The 18,083-nt window shown below is 43.8% G+C and overlaps 1 protein-coding gene across 1 annotated transcript in view; it reads right to left on the reverse strand.

Moving 5' to 3' along the window:
- The window catches only part of CD180 (CD180 molecule), a 92,934-nt gene that overhangs the window by 8,959 nt on the left and 65,892 nt on the right, over positions 1-18,083 (reverse strand). Inside the window, exon 2 of the mRNA XM_085640735.1 lies at positions 247-413. Within this exon, the coding sequence (XP_085496861.1) occupies positions 247-413 (167 nt within the window). The remainder of the gene's footprint in view (positions 1-246; positions 414-18,083) is intronic.

Genomic DNA, 18,083 nt, shown 5'->3' on the forward strand with positions numbered 1-18,083 from the left:
CATTTGGGTTCATAACAGTACCATATAAAAGTACATGGTCATTATCAAGTTTCTAGTCAGAACAAAAACAGTATGTCATTTTTGTAATCCAAGGTGATAGAAGTGCAGACAGGAACACAGTAATTAAGTATTAGGTGTAATAAAAATTTGACATTACATTACATCTTAACCTGGCCTGGCTAATATACAAAGGCCTCTGTCAAATATTAAAAAATGATAAGAATGTGAAATCATGGGCTACTGTACCTCGTTAAGTCTAAGTGTCGCAGACTCTGAAATCTGCTGAAAGTAGATGGGTAAATGGCAAAAAGAGCATTGAAACTGAAGTCCAGAATTTTCAGACTGGTTGGGAGGCTTCCGGGAATCTCAGTCAGTCCTAAATCGTAACAGGTGTAGCTTTCATCTCCCATAACCTGAGAAAGGAAATACATGTGTTTAGATATGCACCGAACTCACTGATCCTAACTTCAAAATAAAAATACATGCTCCTAAAAGAAAAACAAGCAAATCTGGGATCAAGGGCAGCCCCATTGGGCACTTGGGTGTCAAAGAACTGTACTCGCTCTAGTGGTCTGCAGAGATTTCACTTGGGAACATCCCACACTGCTCACAAGTACTTCACAAGCACTATCATTGCTCCCATAGTTTACAATGTTTACGGCATGTGGGTTTTAAAATTTACCCCTGCCCAAAATACTTCAATTATCCCCTGAAGGATCAAACTATCTCTTAGGTCTTTCCACATTACTTAATTGTTATGTTATTTACATTTCTATAGCGCAACAGCTCACTCCTGAAGGAGTATCCAGGCGCTAAGAATTATTAGTTCGTCAGTCCAAAAAAGCTGCAAATTGGGATCCCGACCAGCTAGAATTACTAGATGTTAAGCAATTATCTGAAAGATATTAGATTCTTGCAGGATCGAATGGGAGAAGGAAATTTGGTCCATCTTCTTGCGCCAGGTACGAAATAGACCAGCGCCACTTCGTGCCCTGGGAATTTAATGCGGGTTTCACCAGGGCCATATCAAACGATCTAAGCCTGGCTGATAGAAGGAGACCATCTCTCTAAGGTATGCTGTGCCCCCACTGGGCATGGCTCTATCCACATGGCGGAGGAGTTTATTTATCCCTCTCTTTTTTATGGGCAGCCAATGGCGATATCTTAGGAGCAGCTCCGTAGCTGATGTAAGAAGAAATTGCCAAATCGGTCCAGCGGCCGCCTCCAGCACTGCTTGCAGCGTGCCAGCAATGAGTCACTTATGGTGACATGCAGGGCATTTGCCATAATCTAGGTGACTGGTTATAAGGGCTGCATAATTATCTGGGCAATGTAGCGGAATACAGTAAAACATCTTTTTAAGCATACACAGGACATCAAAGTAAGTGTGCCTCACAAACCCCTACCACTTGGTTCCTCATCCTGAGTGTCATCTAGTAGAACATCTAGGTTCCTAGCATCTTTTCTTGAGGCAGGGGGGACACCTAGCAGGCCCTGCCAAAAATGACAACCTCTGTTTTGTCTCCATTAAGCTAGAGACAATTCTGTTGCATCCAGCATGCCACTGCTTGAAGGCACTTGCAGGAATTCATCCTGGATGCGCCCTGGTCCTCTGCAATTGATACCATACGTTCAGCTTCACCTGCATATGATATCAGTAAAATAACTGTAATTTAAAGCCATATTCTCTGACAATCCAGGCCACGGGTGCCATGTATATATTAAATAAAGTGGGGCCCCATGAAGATCCCTGTGGTCCCCCACACAATATAAGGTGGTCTTTGACTTAAATGGAGGCAGACTCATCTCTGCGCGAGAATGTCAGCACACCAGGCCAAGTCCCATGAGTGCATGCCTGTTTTCTGTAGACTTTTGATCAGAATCGGGTGTGAAATCATATCAAAGGCTGCTGATAGGTTCAGATGAATGAGGGCATCAGACCGGCCCTCCACCACATTGGTCCAAAATATATCAGTTACTGCCAGAAATGTGGTCTCCTTGCCTTGCCCTGCTGTAAACACGGATTGAGCCAGGATGTTGTAGACTACAAAATATTGGGTTAGCTGTGTGCAAATTTTTTCTGCAGTAATTTGGCCCGTTAGGTCAGCAGCAAGATGGGCCGGAAATTGAACTGGACAGATGGATCAGTGCTGGGCTTCTTTGTGGCAGGCTGCACATGAGCATGTTTCCACATCATGGAAACTTTTGCACTATTAAGAGAAAGATTGAACTTTACTCCCAGTAAAGGATCAAAAAAAGGCAAACAAAGAGGAGTGCACAAGTGCAGGGCACGGATCATCAGGAGATCCATAATGAAAAGAGGGAAACATGAACTTTTTCTACAGTGATTTGAGTAAAGAACTTGCTTATAAGCGAATATACTACTACAAAAAAGGCCAAATCAATCTATGCTTCACCGACTTAAGTAGCGCTTTTGATCTCATTAATCATGTTAAGCTATGGAAGACTTTAGAACTCCTGGGTGCCCCCACTGACTTATTTTCCTTTCTGTCCCAGTTGTATAGTCACTTTACGTCCCAGGTGCGCAATGGAATCAACTGAGAAGGTTTCACAGTCAGGCGAGGCATTCGGCAAGGGTGCATTCTTGCACCGTTCCTGTTCTCCCTCTACATAAAGGGGGTAGATAAATACCTACAACAACTGACAGTCGATCCCCCTAAAATAGGCGATTGCCCTACCCCAATTTTCCTTTATGCTGACGATGCGGTACTAATATCACAAAATGCTAATGGCTTACTACAACACCTAATTACAGGTTTTGTCACATATATGGAGGGCAAAGATATGAAACTGAATCTAGCAAAGGTGTTTGTAATGGCATGTGGGACTGGAAAAATTAGGGATCCATATGTGAAAATTGCCAAAATGAAATATCTGTGCTCTAAGGAAGCAATTTTCAGGTTTGATGTGAAAATTGGTAACAAGCCTGTTCGAGAGATATTACACCTATATAAGTGCAACCCTCCATGGAGTGCATGGAGTTCCCAAAAACTCAGCTCCGTGATGTGTAGCAGAGTTTTTTCCTCGCTCGTGCTTACCAACATAAAGTTGGCGAACGTGAGTGATAAAAATCGTACTCTAGTCTACTTCCCTACACAGCAGTCATGGATGGCCGCTAGCGCTCGTGTTGAGAAACGTTCCGTTCATGTTGATGAAGCTGCCGCTTGAGTTGAACAGCTACTCGAGCAGCAGAAAGAAGCAACGCCCTCTTGCGCTGTGCATGGTGCAGTTCGCACGACAAACACCCGCTAAATATCAGCACGAACGGTGTGACCCAAAGCACTCCTCTGCTTGTGGAACTACGTTTAGTGCGGCAGAGTTTTTGGGTTACTTTGCGGAGTTATGCGTAGCAGAACTCTGCAAAATTTGCCCGGGCCTAATTAGTAATGCCACCTATGGGGCCGTCATATGGGGTATGGCAGATGGTAAGCTATTGAAAGGTGTCAGAGAACAACTTTTTGTGTAGGCTCTTAGCAGTACCACGATCTACCTCCACCTACATTGTTCTAGCTATATTGAAGATACCATTAACATCAGCGCACTCCTCACCTGGCATAGTATTTGGAGTATGGCTGGAACCAAATTTACAAAAGCAGTAATTAAAGACTATCTGGCCCTTGACCACAGAGATAATATTTTCTGGCTGGCTCACGTAAAAAATCTCTTAAATGACATAGAACCAAATATTAGTATAGATGACCCAGCCAGCATATTATGCTATAGGAAAAAGGAATTGAAGTCACTTCTTCTAACACATAGCATGGCTAGGAGAGAACTCAGCGAGAATGTCAAACCATCAGTCCTGAGATATCTCGCTGGACCCACACAATCGGGCACCCAAATTTACAGAATCGACCTCACAAGGCCTCGGCTAGTTATCGCACATTTTTTTTAAGGCATTTCCAAATGTGGGGTATGGAAAGAGAACGTACCCAAATGCCCTTGTGATGGTTTATCTGTGCAATTGTTCTGTAAATTTTACCAGAATGTTAGGAAGCACTTTTTAAAACCGTTTAGTAAAGCACATGGTTTGTTTTACCACGAGGCTGCTTTTAACTTTTTGTGCAAGCTTGATACCAATCAATCAATCAATCAATCAATCAATCAATCAATCAAACTTTATTCGGCTTTAAGGATAAAACCATAAAAGTCATACGGCCTACGTTATACTATAGATCAGACTATAAGTTGACAAATGTTATAAAATCTAAATGAGCTATACATATGTAAAATGCATAAGTTACATAAGAGATATTATTTACAACTTGTCCTTTGTCTGATGGTGAATAGTAAAAAATTAAGAGTGTACAAAATGGTATCACTAGAAAGAAGCTGTAAGACAATAAAAGCTGGTCTCACCCTCCTAAAGCCCATTTTTTTTAAAGATGGGGATAATAAATAACCTTCTGGGAACAGCATAAAAAGTGCAGAATATTAAAAAGTGCATCATGTCCTGAGGAGGTTCTCCATCGCAGCCACAGGGCATGAGGCACTGACCTCTGTGAGAACCATCAGGGTATGCCAATAAGTAGTGGAAAAGGTCAAGCTGGAACCTCGTTAAAAGAAAACTATTGTGTATGCTTTTTAGCCCTAGAAGATAAGGCTCCGTTATAGGCACAGTTATCAGTACGACATACTTGCGCACACTGGGCTTACACAGCTCGTTTCCTTCTCATTCACTATGTCGCATTCTTAAAAAATACTCCTTGGCCCAAGTGAGGTCCCTTTTACCAATTCCCTCAGGATTCGTAAAGAGATCAACTCTTCCTAGACTGGCAAGGCCAACTTTTATATACCGGAGCCATCAAATACGTGAAAAGTGATCAAGAGAAAGACTGTCCCGTAGGACGTCTTTACTAAGTATGCTCTCTTGCTTGGCCCATTTCTTAAACCACAAGGCCAGAGGTCAAAAAGCCAAGTCGTAAGAGAGATAAGACAGCCCCAATTCCTCATGCACAACATAAGATGGGGTGCCTTGCAGGACAGAAAGAGCTCTTCGCAAAAATGAGTTTTCGGTGCTCTACAGAGCCCCAAGCGCGATATAGCCCCATCTCTCGCTCCCATAACTGACCTTTGAGATACATTTCGCTTGTTAGATCTTCAGCATGGCCCCTATTGCCTTCCCTTCCACTCTGCTGGCAAAGTTAAAAACAGCAGCTGAATCTTTCACTAGGTCCCCTTTCTTTCGGTTAAGCAGGGGTCTCCAGCTCAGTGAGTCGTCAAACAATACTCCCAGATAGGAAAAAACATTTGTCTTGGGTATTAAAGAACTCCCTAGTTTGAAGATGGGCTGCTTACCTTTCCTGGGCCCACCTGCATGATATATGATTTAGAGTGATTCACCGACAGTTCCAGCTCCTCCATAAAAAAGGCGAAAGAGTTTAGGAGAAGTTGTAAGCCCCTTGCAGTCCTCGCCAGGAGGACTGCGTCATCCTCATATATATATAAGTACTGGCAGGCTACGCTTGCCTACCTGGGGACTGTCAGCTTTGGTTACTAGGAGGGCCTTTTCTAGGGAGTTGATGTATAAATTAAAAAGGAAGGGTGCACGAATGCACCCCTGACACACACCCCTCCTGATGTTAAACTGACGAGACACTTTCAGGTCCTTAGAATAGTGGAAAACCGCCCTAGAATCTCAGTGAAGGTCCCTCAAGAACCTAATGATGTTTTTATAAATGCCAATGGATATCATCAGCTGCCATAACTTGGACCTGTTCACACAGTCAAAGGCTGAGGACTGGTCCATGAAGGCTAAATATATCGGACATGAACGAGCAACAGTTTACTTATTCAAAACAAGATATAAGTTCAAACACTGCTCTACAGTAGACAGGCCAGGGCGAAAACAATATTGTATTTCAGATAAAAAGTTGCTTTCGTCCGCCCAAGTTACCAACCTGTTAAAAATTATACAACCCATCACCTTCACCACAGGGTCTAGGAGAGAAATGGGCCTGTAACATGAGGTACTGTCCCTGTCGCCTTTTTAAATACCGGCACTATGGTCGATAAAGCTAAGGAGTCTGGGCGGCCGACCCGCACTGCAGCATTAAGAACAGCGGTAAGGACAGGCGCCCAAAAGTCTATCTGGGCAATATAAAGGTCAGGAGGAATCCCATCTGACCCTGGGGCCTTTTTTTTGGTTAGACCTAATATACCAGCTCTTACTTCTTGGGTGGAAAACATGAGATCCGCCTTGCCTTCCATGCTTTCCTCCCCTTCAGATAGCATGGACTTTGTTTGAAAGGTACTCTCAAAGTGGTGGACCCAATCATCCTCCGTGATGTGGGTGTCCAATAATTTGACGTTCTCTTCTGAAAAAAATTGGATATTAATGAGGGCCCAAAACTTAGAGCTATTGCGCATTGTGCTTGCCTCCACTAGATCAGACCAGGCCTCCTCCTTCAGCGAGGCTTTACGAGTTGTTAGTGTGGCCTTAAATGCTCAGTTCAGTTGACTGGGGGTGAGTGCTTGCAATGTTCAACACTCCGTCCATCATTTCCTTTGGTTTTTGCTTTGTTCGCCATAAGTTGGCAGGGTATGCTCAGACGTGAGTCCCTTGCTCACTTTGCCACTGGATTCAAGCAAGCCTGGCTGAAGACGGCTGAAATGCCAGAAACCGGTCCTAGGAAGCTTGTTTCCGGTCCAGGGAAGACATGGCTTGGCAGTTCGGGCTGGACTGTTCCCATGAGGCACAGGGTCAGACTGATTTGCATATGGCCATGTCTGAACTGGGGTGGCAGAGTGGGCTAAAGAAAGGTGATGGATTAAACCCAGATTAGTTGACTGGGGGTGAGTGCTTGCAATGTTCAACACTCCGTCCATCATTTCCTTTGGTTTTTGCTTTGTTCGCCATAAGTTGGCAGGGTATGCTCAGACGTGAGTCCCTTGCTCACTTTGCCACTGGATTCAAGCAAGCCTGGCTGAAGAAGGCTGAAATGCCAGAAACCGGTCCTAGGAAGCTTGTTTCCGGTCCAGGGAAGACATGGCTTGGCAGTTCGGGCTGGACTGTTCCCATGAGGCACAGGGTCAGACTGATTTGCTTATGGCCATGTCTGAACTGGGGTGGCAGATTGGGCTAAAGAACGATGATGGATTAAACCCAGATCAGTTGACTGGGGGTGAGTGCTTGCAATGTTCAACACTCCGTCCATCATTTCCTTTGGTTTTTGCTTTGTTCGCCATAAGTTGGCAGGGTATGCTCAGACGTGAGTCCCTTGCTCACTTTGCCACTGGATTCAAGCAAGCCTGGCTGAAGACGGCTGAAATGCCAGAAACCGGTCCTAGGAAGCTTGTTTCCGGTCCAGGGAAGACATGGCTTGGCAGTTCGGGATGGACTGTTCCCATGAGGCACAGGGTCAGACTGATTTGCATATGGCCATGTCTGAACTGGGGTGGCAGAGTGGTCTAAAGAACGGTGATGGATTAAACCCAGATCAGTTGACTGGGGGTGAGTGCTTGCAATGTTCAACACTCCGTCCATCATTTCCTTTGGTTTTTGCTTAAATGCTCTACGCAGCACTTTAACCACCACCATGTCTCTGGCCTGTTGCTTAAGGCCTGTCTCAGTTTCCTAGAAGCCTGGGAACAGACTGAATTGAAAAGACTCTGGTGCTATACGTCCCCATTTTAAACTCTTCCCCGCCTCCGCCACTTTGAGAGGGACACCCCCCCACCCACCTCAGTATGTCTATGTACTCAGGCCCATCCTGTTGCTACACAAGTGGGATTATGATCGCTGAATTAACTTGACTGAACAAAGAAATCTGTGACCAGGGAAAAGAAAGGAGTGGATACAAAGGTGAAGTCTATAAAGATCTCACTACCTCTACCGATGAAGGTGGGAGTAATATCTGTTTTACCCGGAGGCAACTTGTTCATGACAGATGTTAAATCAAGTTCAAGTAAGATTAAGTTAAGCTCCATGCCCTGAGGGTTGTGTTCCATGTGCAGACCAGATTGTTGGGCACAGCCCATGGCTTCCACTCCTCCTTGTCTAATGCCCCCACACATATGGATGTCTGAAGTCCCCAGTTAAGAAGATGTGATGACAGGTCAGGCCTTTCAAGGTGCCACCCCGTAATATTGACCCCCAACTGCTTTATATTACCCTCCCCCTTGTGTATTACTCCCGCATTGTAAAAATTTATCAAGAGAAGTCTACTCTTGCTGCTAGAGAGCAACATTACATGTACATTGGGTAAAACATGGAGTACAGACACTGAGATGTCAAGGACAGCCAGCGAGACGAAGGTAGCAAGTCCCTCCTTGGCTCTCCCTGACATGGACGGTGTTGCTGGGTCAAAGAGTTTTATAGCCATCCAGGTGGAAGTTATTCTTAGGAGCCTAAGTTTCCTGTAGACATATCACGTCAAAGCTTTTCACAAGGGCCAGCCATCCTGGATTATCGATCTTACTTGCCAGCCCCGCAATATTCTAAGAAAGAAACTTGCACCCTCCATAATCACTCTGGTTCTGTTATGGGGGTACGATGATTCCCTGAGGACCCACGAGGTGTCAGTCACAATCATCCAGCGTGCTCAAAGGGGCAAACCTGTTTGCGGTGCTTAGCCCTACAGCCCCTCTATGTGGCCCCCACAAGCTCCCTCGGTAGGCCGCTCTTGTTGGGATCCAGGATGAAAAGATCTGGGTTGATAAAAATAGCCCAATGGTAATGCCAGGATTGCAGAATTCCAAGACCTATACTCAGACTCTGCTACTGATCTAAGGATGTGATCAAAATGGTAGTGTTGTTAAACTTGACAATGATACAGTCCCCCTGCCAAAGTTTGGTCGTGCTACCAACCCACTGTGTCTGAAGCACCATGAGGATATGATTTTCCACCCTTGGGCCAAGGGCAATGTTGAAATTGAGCCAGTGCACCGCCTTGTTCTTTAACTGAAAAACGTTTTCCTTGGCCCCGGATTTGAGGCGCGGTTTTGTTGGCCAACACTACGACAAGCGGTGTGCATTCGGGCGGAAGGTGAACAGAGCCAATGTTCAGGGAGGGTGGTAAGACATCAGACCTGCCTCTCCCATCATCATGATGATGCAAACCACCTACATTAACTCTCTGGGGTTGGCGAAGCTGGAGATAGGTTGAATTCAGGGTGTTACCCCCCTACGAGTGGTTAAACAAGCCTGAGGCTCGTTCGTGGTCCTAGTGAGTGTTGTTGAAGATGCTTTCTCAAAGATGGGCTGGTGTGCGACAATTGGCACCACTGGGTCTCCCGCCCCGATGCCACTGCCACTGGACTGGGAGCAGCAGACAAAGTCATGGGTCATGTGTGAGGAAGATTTGTGGCAGAAGTGGCGCTGTCCCAATGCAGAGAGGTTGATAAATCACTGAGATTCTATTCCAGTGCGGCAAGGCTATGTAAGATAGGATCCAGTTTAATGTCAAGTGCTGATAGAAGTGCTGCTTGCAGCGTTTCTAATGAGAGCGCATCCAAAAGGGCTGATGCTGCATATACTACAAGGGTTGACTGCGGACCAGTTTTCTTACTACGTTTACAGGGCCCCCCTACCGCGGGGCACTTTATCTTTGCACCTCGTACACTCAAGTCAATCCCAGGATGCTTGCCCAAGCCTGCCCTGGGAACTGGAGCTGGAGCTAAGGTGGGCACACTGCGCCGGGTAATGACTGTCGGGGAGAGGGGAACAATGACACCCACCTGGGGTGGCATGAGATCATTCCGATCTTCCGGGGGGGACTGTGACCGGGTAGTGGAGCCAACATGTGAGATTGTCTGGGTTATCAAGGTTGTCAGTGCTAGACGATGGGAAGTGGAACGAGATAAACGTCTGGCAACCAACTCAATCTCCTTATCCAGGACCTCTGCTGCACACTGCAGGAAAGCGTCCATGGTGCAACCACTAGATGTAGGTTCTTTACTTATGGGTCCAGCCACTACCCTGCGCCTCCCCATTGTTGCAATGCTTGACCCGTTAAGAGCGGGGCCAAGGATACCCAGATCAGACTTACACTCAGCCTACACAAGGTGAAGGTTTCTAATTAGGTGTGTGTATTGTATAATACGTCAGGTCAGGTCAACTGGATTCGCAAGGGCAAAACTATTAACCAAGTTAAATAGACCCTAGGGTCCGCTCCTTGTCCGCTCCTTGTCCTGAACAGAGCTGTTGCTCCAAACAATCCACCTTGTTATTTGCTTGTTTAGTTGTTTTGGTTTCCTCCTTGAATAGCCTCTTTTGCCTATGGATGATCTATGGGGGGCCGTGTGGTTTACCAAGGAGTCAGGAAGGAAGGAGGGGGGAAGCTAGCTGGTTGCGGGCAACTTACTCACTCCCCCTCTACTTGGCAACCCTGCTGGCAACCTTACTGTCTGTGACAAGCTTGATACAGTGGAATTATGTTTAGCAGTTTCCTCATTTATATCCCCAGCCATAAAAATAAGGAAGGCAAAATTTAGTTTATGAGCTAATTTCTTCTATTGTATCCTAAGTCGAGAAAGGACAATTCCCCGACTAAGTGCTGTTGTATCTCCCTATGATGCTTGCTTGAGACCAAAAGGGTATCAACCTTTTTTTTAGTAACTATTGTACTGTATCCAATATTAGACTTTTTAATTTTCAAATGTATTACTGTAGTGTTTTTATTGTATGCATCTTTTATTGATTTTTAATCTGAATAAAGATTTTTGAAATTGAAAAACTGAGTAAAGAAACCAAGACTGTAGGAGTTTTTAGAGTCCCACTGGATGATGGAATGAAGTATTGAGTAGCCTGGTATCCAAAATCATCATAAATGCTGTGGAGGATGAACTCTCGAAAACCCTCTCTGCCAGGAACTTTATCCTTGTCATTTAAAGTAGTTTGTGATAACTACTAATTGCACTTTGGTGCCTTGGCCTTAGAGTGTATCCATGCTCTTTTAAACCTTTTGCAATTTGGCTTATGCTTTCTGAGATCTTCTTTATCCTACCTAGCCTGGGGAGAGTTCTGCCCAGTTTAAGAGGGATGATATTGGTTAAGGCCTGTTTCAGCACAGTCGTAAAACCATTTGGCAGTATCCATTCTCCCCTCTTTTGCAATGTCTGGTGGCCTAGATACTGCCCTGAGTTTAGTTTTTGTTACCTTCTTCTGGGCCTGGGTTGCTTGTCGGATATTGCTTGAGTATAAGCTGCTTTGATCATCCAAAGCAATCTTGAAACTAACAAGGAAATCGTCTCTCTAAATAATTGCTACTGAGATTTTGACTATGAAGTTACTAAAAACAAGATCCAACATGTGCCCTGCCTCATGTGTGGGTCCCGAGACTAAGTGGACCAGTTGCACAGCTTTAAAACGTCTCTATGTTTTACCACCTTCCCACTCTTTTCTGTCTCCAAGTGATAATTGAAGTCACTTGCCACTGTAAAGCGGCTTAAAGTCTTGCACACTCGAGACATTATCCCTTTGTATCCTGCCACCAGAGTCCTCTTCATAGTGCTTTATATGACCACTTTAGGATTGGAGAGTTTTAAAGTACATGTATACATGTATACATGTGGTATTTTTGTAGCAAGGACCTAGACAAAAGTTAGCAGAGTGCTGTTCAGTGTCAAAGACAAGCATAAAGACAAAGAGTAATGGGAGATGTCTTATAGAGTTATTTAAAGAGTTATGTCTTCAACTCTTTCCTAATAAGGCGGTCCTGATCGATACAGGGATTTTGTTTCAGAACCTAGGTGCATAGATGAAAGGAAGCTGCTTTGTTGCTTTTTCACTTCTTAGTCTGCAGTCAGCCTTTTTGTGTCCTGGCTAAGGGTGTGCCAAGAACCACTAGAGATGGTGATCTTGCCTGCAAGATAAGGAGAGATGCTGGTTATGATAGCTTTGTTAATGAGCGGAGGGTCACCCAGAGGTTTCTTGGCTCTAAAACAGAACTAACAATGAAAAAGGCTGAAGTATAGAGCTGGGGGCTAAGCTAGGCATTTTTTTTAACACATTTTATTGGTTTCACAAGAAATACATGTGCTGAGAGGCCAAAATAGAAAGGAACTTAAAGCAGTGAAATATAATGCACACTTCGCTTCCACACCCCCACACACATTCTAGCAATATGATATAAAGTATGTCCAGTAATGAGATCACCTGGTGCATTTCCCCCCACCCCATCTCATCACATAAACAGACATATTTCAGTGTTCACCACTTGACATACAACGCAGACAGGTTCCAACACAATGCCCCTGCAATATATCGATTACCTCCTAGTGCATCAATGATGTGAAGTGAGTTTCGGGTCTAATCTATGCATGATTGTTTGAAGTGCCAGGTCTTTAGGCTTTTCCGGAAGTGCAGCAAATTAGATTCCAGATGAATGTTCAGTGGGAGAGAATTCCAGATCACTGGGGCTTGTGCTGAAAAACTTTTACCACCAGATTTACATTTCTGGAATTTCAGAATGACCAGAAGCTTAGAATGAGAAGATTGCAAATTGTGTTTAGGGGAGTAACGTTTCATCAACTTAGAAATGTATTGTGGGGCAAGTCCTCAAAAACGTCTTTAATGCTATGCAGCATGGCTTGAATAAGATCCATTGGTTAATAGGCAGTCAATGGAGTTCCTCCAATAAATGATTGACATGCGCCCATCTCGGGTTGTGGTATATAAGGCAAGCAGCTTTGTTTTATATGGCCAGTAGTGTCTGGATTGTGTTATCAGGGATCCCTAAATACACTGGGTTTTCATAGTCCAGTCTCAATATGACTACACCATCAGAATGGTTTTCTGGCTTCAAAAGGGAGTTGTGGAGGATTTTTTCTAAGTAGTTTCAGCATAAAAATGCACTTAGAAACCACTACATCCACCTGCTTATTCATAGTGAGGTTGTTGGCAATCAATCCCACACCCTATAGGTTTCTCTTATTCTTGAGAATTTCTATTTTTTTTTAGTGTTTAGTTTTAGTTGATTCACTCTCATCCCATCAGAGCTAAACGCATCATATTTTGAAACTACAGGTGTGAAGCGGATGTACCATCCAAATGAAGGAGCAAACAAGAATCTTCGGCTTAGATTTATAACCTCTCTAAGCAGCCTCTCAAAGCCAATTAACAATTCGCAGGCTTCATGTACAGATTAAATAGATGTCGGGATAAGGCTGAGCCCAGGAGAACCCCACAATGCAATGTAGTTAAAGTTGCAGTGAAACGTGCTAGTTGTATGCACTGTGTATGATGGGATAGAAATGATTTCAACCACCTGAGGGCAATCCTTTGAAAGCCTGTCTGCTATGCATGGTCAACTAGGATCATACAGTACACTGTGTTGAATGCAGCCAACAAATCTACCAGGACCAGACCCGCAGTCAAGTCTTGGGCTTCATCCCATCTTAGGTCATCAACCACAGATAACATAACTGACTCCATGCTATGTAATGTTTTAAAGCCTGCTTGCAAAGAGTGAAGAAAATGTGAGACCGCATATGCTTGCATACTTCTTTTGCAACTTGTGATTCGAGGATTTATCAGTGTAGGGAAGAAATGAGATAGGTCTGTAATTCTTAAGAATTTCAGGATCTTTTTTTTTAGTAATGATAATATATTTTGGCATTTTAAGTGATCCAGGGACTAAGGCCTGTTGATGAGATTTATTTAAAAGCATTCTCAAGGGATTTCTGACTACCAATGACATAGATGGATAGTGGACAGGGGCCCATCGGGCAGCATGATTTGACCGTCATCATTAGCTTGAGCATCCTATCCTCCCTAATTTCTTTAAATTGTGTAAGAATGATGGGAGTTGATTCCCTTCTAGATACTTTGCTACTCTTATTGGTAGAGTCAATGCTCTCTTTGATAAGCTTAATTTTATCTGAAAAATAGTTGTTCGGAGTATCACAGAAGGCCTGTCTTGGCGTGAATGTAGCTGAGATCTTCTCAGAAGAGGAAAGCTCTTTCACAATATTGAACATTTCCTTTTGATTGAAAGTAAGATTTTGTTGTTGTAGTATGTAGAGTTTATCTTTAGTAGCTTCACTTTATAGATTTATAGTCCTGTGTAAATTGATAGTTAATTTTCTTCATCATACGTTTTATGGCAGGTTTGCTTGAGTTGACGTACTTCAAGTTTAGCCTCTTTTAGTTCAGTAGAATACCGAGGCACAGGCTTGGTTTGATTTGCCACCCATTGTTTAACTGGCAGAACATGATTGTCATAGGTATTCCTGATCCAGGACCTATAATCTACTTCTGCCAACTTAATATTTTCACTAAATATAGGCTTTGATGTTAAAGTATGGTCTCCTTCCTAATAACATGGCACCATTTGTTTAAGTTTTTTTAGTTTAGACTCATTAGGTCTTTTACAATAATCTGGTGGAATACAGAAGTTGATCAGATGATGGTCTGACCAAATGCACTGCTGAATGGGTACATTTGAAAGAGTTAAGTTAAGCGTCCAAACTAGATTCAGAATCTGCCGCAGGATGTGAGTTGGGCTGGTGATGTGTTGCACGAGATTAAGTGAGCCATGGCTTTGACAAATTCCTTGCCTTTAGATCCTGAATTGTCATTAATCTGATTAAGTCACCAAGGATGAGTAATCTTGAATGGTTACTTATTAATGGGCACAGGGATTCATAAAACGCTTGAGCAAATGTTGCCATATCATGGGGTGGACGGCATTTTAGTAGGGAAGCTATTGAGATAGTGCCTGATTCAGTTTTAAAAAGAAGTAAATCTGCACCTTCAATTAAAGGGATTTTTAGTAAGGAGGAACGGATACAGTGATAGATAATTGCAGCTACACCCTCTCCTCTCGCCATTTCTATTTATGCATAAATCATAATAGCTATTCTTTAAAGCTGCAACAATATCATGAACAGCTTCCTCGATGAGCCATGTTTCACCCAGAAACAGAATATCAAGTTTAGTCATTTTTAATAATTTGTGTATTTCTATCTTGTGTTTGACTAGTGACTGTGTATTTTAGTTGGCAGCCTTCAAGGAATCTTCCGATCTACTCCTGAGTTGAGTTTTTGCATTAGTGGGTTGAATCTTGGTGCAGTCAGGTTTCAAGCTGTTTGGAGATGAGTATTCAGCATGAATATTGTTTTTTCTTAGAATCGATGTAAATGTAGGGGGAAAGCTAGCCATGTCATAGCTGTAGAACAGCATTTTTTCAATGGTATATATAGCATATTGGTCCCTGGTCCCAGACAGGTGCAGATATGCTTGCCTTCTGTGCACCTTTGGCACGCTAGTGGCCCAAACGCACAGCCTGCTTTGTTTTATAGCCCCCCAATGGCCAGGACATTAGCTGGTAGACTGCTAATCTCCAAAATAGCGATCAGAAAGAAGAGAAAAATTGTAAATGATGCAGCTGGTTTTGAAGATGGTGCAGGCTGGCAAGGGGAGGCAATGAAGTTCTACCAGGATGGAATTGATGTGATCATATTTCATCAAGCCCTGGATAAGATATGCTACGATGTGTAGGATGCCCATTAAAGGGGCAGTGTGAAGCATTGCAGGAATCAAGATGTACTAGTATGAGGGCTTGAAAAGCAGTTCTGAAGTCGCCTTCTGGAAGCAACATTATCACTTTCTTTAGAAGAGAAGAGAGAGCTGGTGCTAGGACAGCTTTGTTTTTGGACAACATGTTTCTTGAGGGTGAGGTTGGGGGTCAAGGATGAATCCTAGTAACATTCACTGAAAGTTGGGGTTCGAAGCTGTCAAGGTTCATTGAGCCAGGTTTGTACTGTTTCATGTTTATTTTTATGTTCAGGTTGGGTTGAGATTCAAGTAGGCACCAGGCATTCAGGTCTGGATGTTGTGCAGGCAAATTTAAGGTCTTGGATGTCTGAACCAGAGGAGACTTTCAAGTAGGAGAAGATGGTTCCACAGGGCTGACTCTCCTTGCCCATACCACTACACCTCATGGATGGGAATTGGGTGGGCAAGATGGCACAGGGCTGGTTCTCCTCGCCCGTGCCTCTACACCTGATAGATGGGGATTGAGAGTACTATGAGTAAACCCGGACGGAGACCTCCGCTTCGCCCACGGAGTGTAGGAGATTTGCCTTCTACATGTTCGGGGGAGAAGGCAAATCTCCGCACACTCCGGAGCGGAGTTGGCCAGCCCCCGCCTCCGCCCCCCTATTAAGAAGTAAGTTAACATTACTTAAAAATACAATTAAAATCACTTACTTCTGCACTGCGGTGTCCCCGGGATGCCCTCCTCCTCTTCCTCGCCCCACCGGTATTGCTTCAGAAAACTGCGAATGCGCGCCCGTTTTTACCACGCAATGCCATTACTATGCAAGTCATTACATCGACTTGCAGTAGATGGCGCGTAGACATTAGAAATGTATAATTTACTATTCCAACTCCAGCCTACGTAACAGTAGGGAAGGTGTTGGAATAGTAAACTATACTATTCCTAATGTTAGCGTGCCTTCTACTGCAAGTTGATGTAATGACTTGCGTAGTAATGCTTTGCGTGGTAACAACGCGGTCGTTGTAACAACTGCATTGTAATGGCATCGCGGTGTGATGACCGCGATGTAAAGGTCGTCTCCCCTCTGGGACCCACATGGGGTACATCTGACTCCCACAAATATAACTATATGAGAGGCACTCTCACTGGTGCCTAAGATGGTATCACTGATAGGCAGCATGGGCTCTATAAATCCCCTTGTGGGGGACCAGGCACTGATTACCCAATTGAGGATGGAGCTAGTGCAGTCTGATGGCCAACAACTACCAATGAAGACACTCCCGCCCTTACATCTATATACGATCTACTCCTACTGTATAAAGAGGAACATAAGAAGTATTCATTAGCCTTGAAGACCTCTAACATCAAGATGCAGGTTGTGTTAAGGAAATTGTCAAAAAATATGGATATCCTCCATGGCTGTTTTATTGACACAGTCAAACTGCTAGCCTGGTGAGATCCAAACAGGATATTAAGGATGAAATGAAATAGCATGATGATAAACTGTAGACTATGGCACAGAAATTGGAGAATGTTGAAATTCAGATACAACGCAATAGCCTTCGGTATTGGGGATAACGAAAGGGAATGAGGAGGATGACCCCGGAAGATATATTATCCACCTACTCCAACTAGGTTTTGCCCAACTTAGTGATTGGGATAGCGACTGCCAAGTTCAGCGGGCACACAGGATTCCTTTTCATCAACCTAACCAAGATCGTGCTGCTAACTATCCAAGAGCTATATTAATTCACATTAGGAATTATATGTTTCTGTAGCACATTTTTCAGCTGGCTTGCCCTAACAAGCCTGTCAAAGCCTGTAGTGTAGACTTCTTTGTAAGGTCCGATTTCTGTCACGAGACAGTTGAAGGCATATTGCGACTGTGGGAAAGTATGCAATTTTGTTCTGGACTTTGGGTGTACAATCTCATTGCTTGCAATTGCTAAACTGAGGATTATTCATAGAGGTTAAACAATCTACTGCCAAAATACGGCAAAGGCGCACAACCTGCTGAAATCATGGGGAGAATCTAAAGGCTAGCTGTTTGGTGGTTCGTACTTTAGTATTCAATCAGTGACTGGTCAATCTCCTTGGCATCAAAATTTAGGGGTACTAGAAACCAACAGACAAGAATAGCATCTTAAGATTTGAGGGCTACCACCCCCACACACTGACAGAAGGACTACTCATAGGACACTTCCTAAGGTTAAGACACAATTGTACTTAAACTACAAAATACAAAGTACATGCAAGAAGCTACCCAGAAAGCACAATCACAAGAGAAAAAAAGAGAGCCATGAATAATAATAGGGAGACTTTACTTGAGATGTCCAAACAAACACGAGGGTTTGTATGAAAACATTCACCCTGATATAAAACTCTGTGAAAAAACTGATCAAGAAACACTGGGGTATCCTAAACACAGGGAATTTGAAAATCACACCCCCCATGTTCGTGTTCAAACGAAGTCAGAACATACGTGATGTTGTCATCCACACACGCCTGAAAACAAAACTGGGGGAATCCCAACAGGGACTCTGGAATCTTCCCCCACCCAAGGGCCACCAACTATGTAGTGGTTGCAGGGTATGCAAGTTCACAAAAAATGCACTTTGA

This window comes from Triturus cristatus, chromosome 2_1 (genome assembly GCF_964204655.1).
Source record: "Triturus cristatus chromosome 2_1, aTriCri1.1, whole genome shotgun sequence".
Taxonomy (NCBI): Eukaryota; Metazoa; Chordata; class Amphibia; order Caudata; family Salamandridae; genus Triturus; species Triturus cristatus.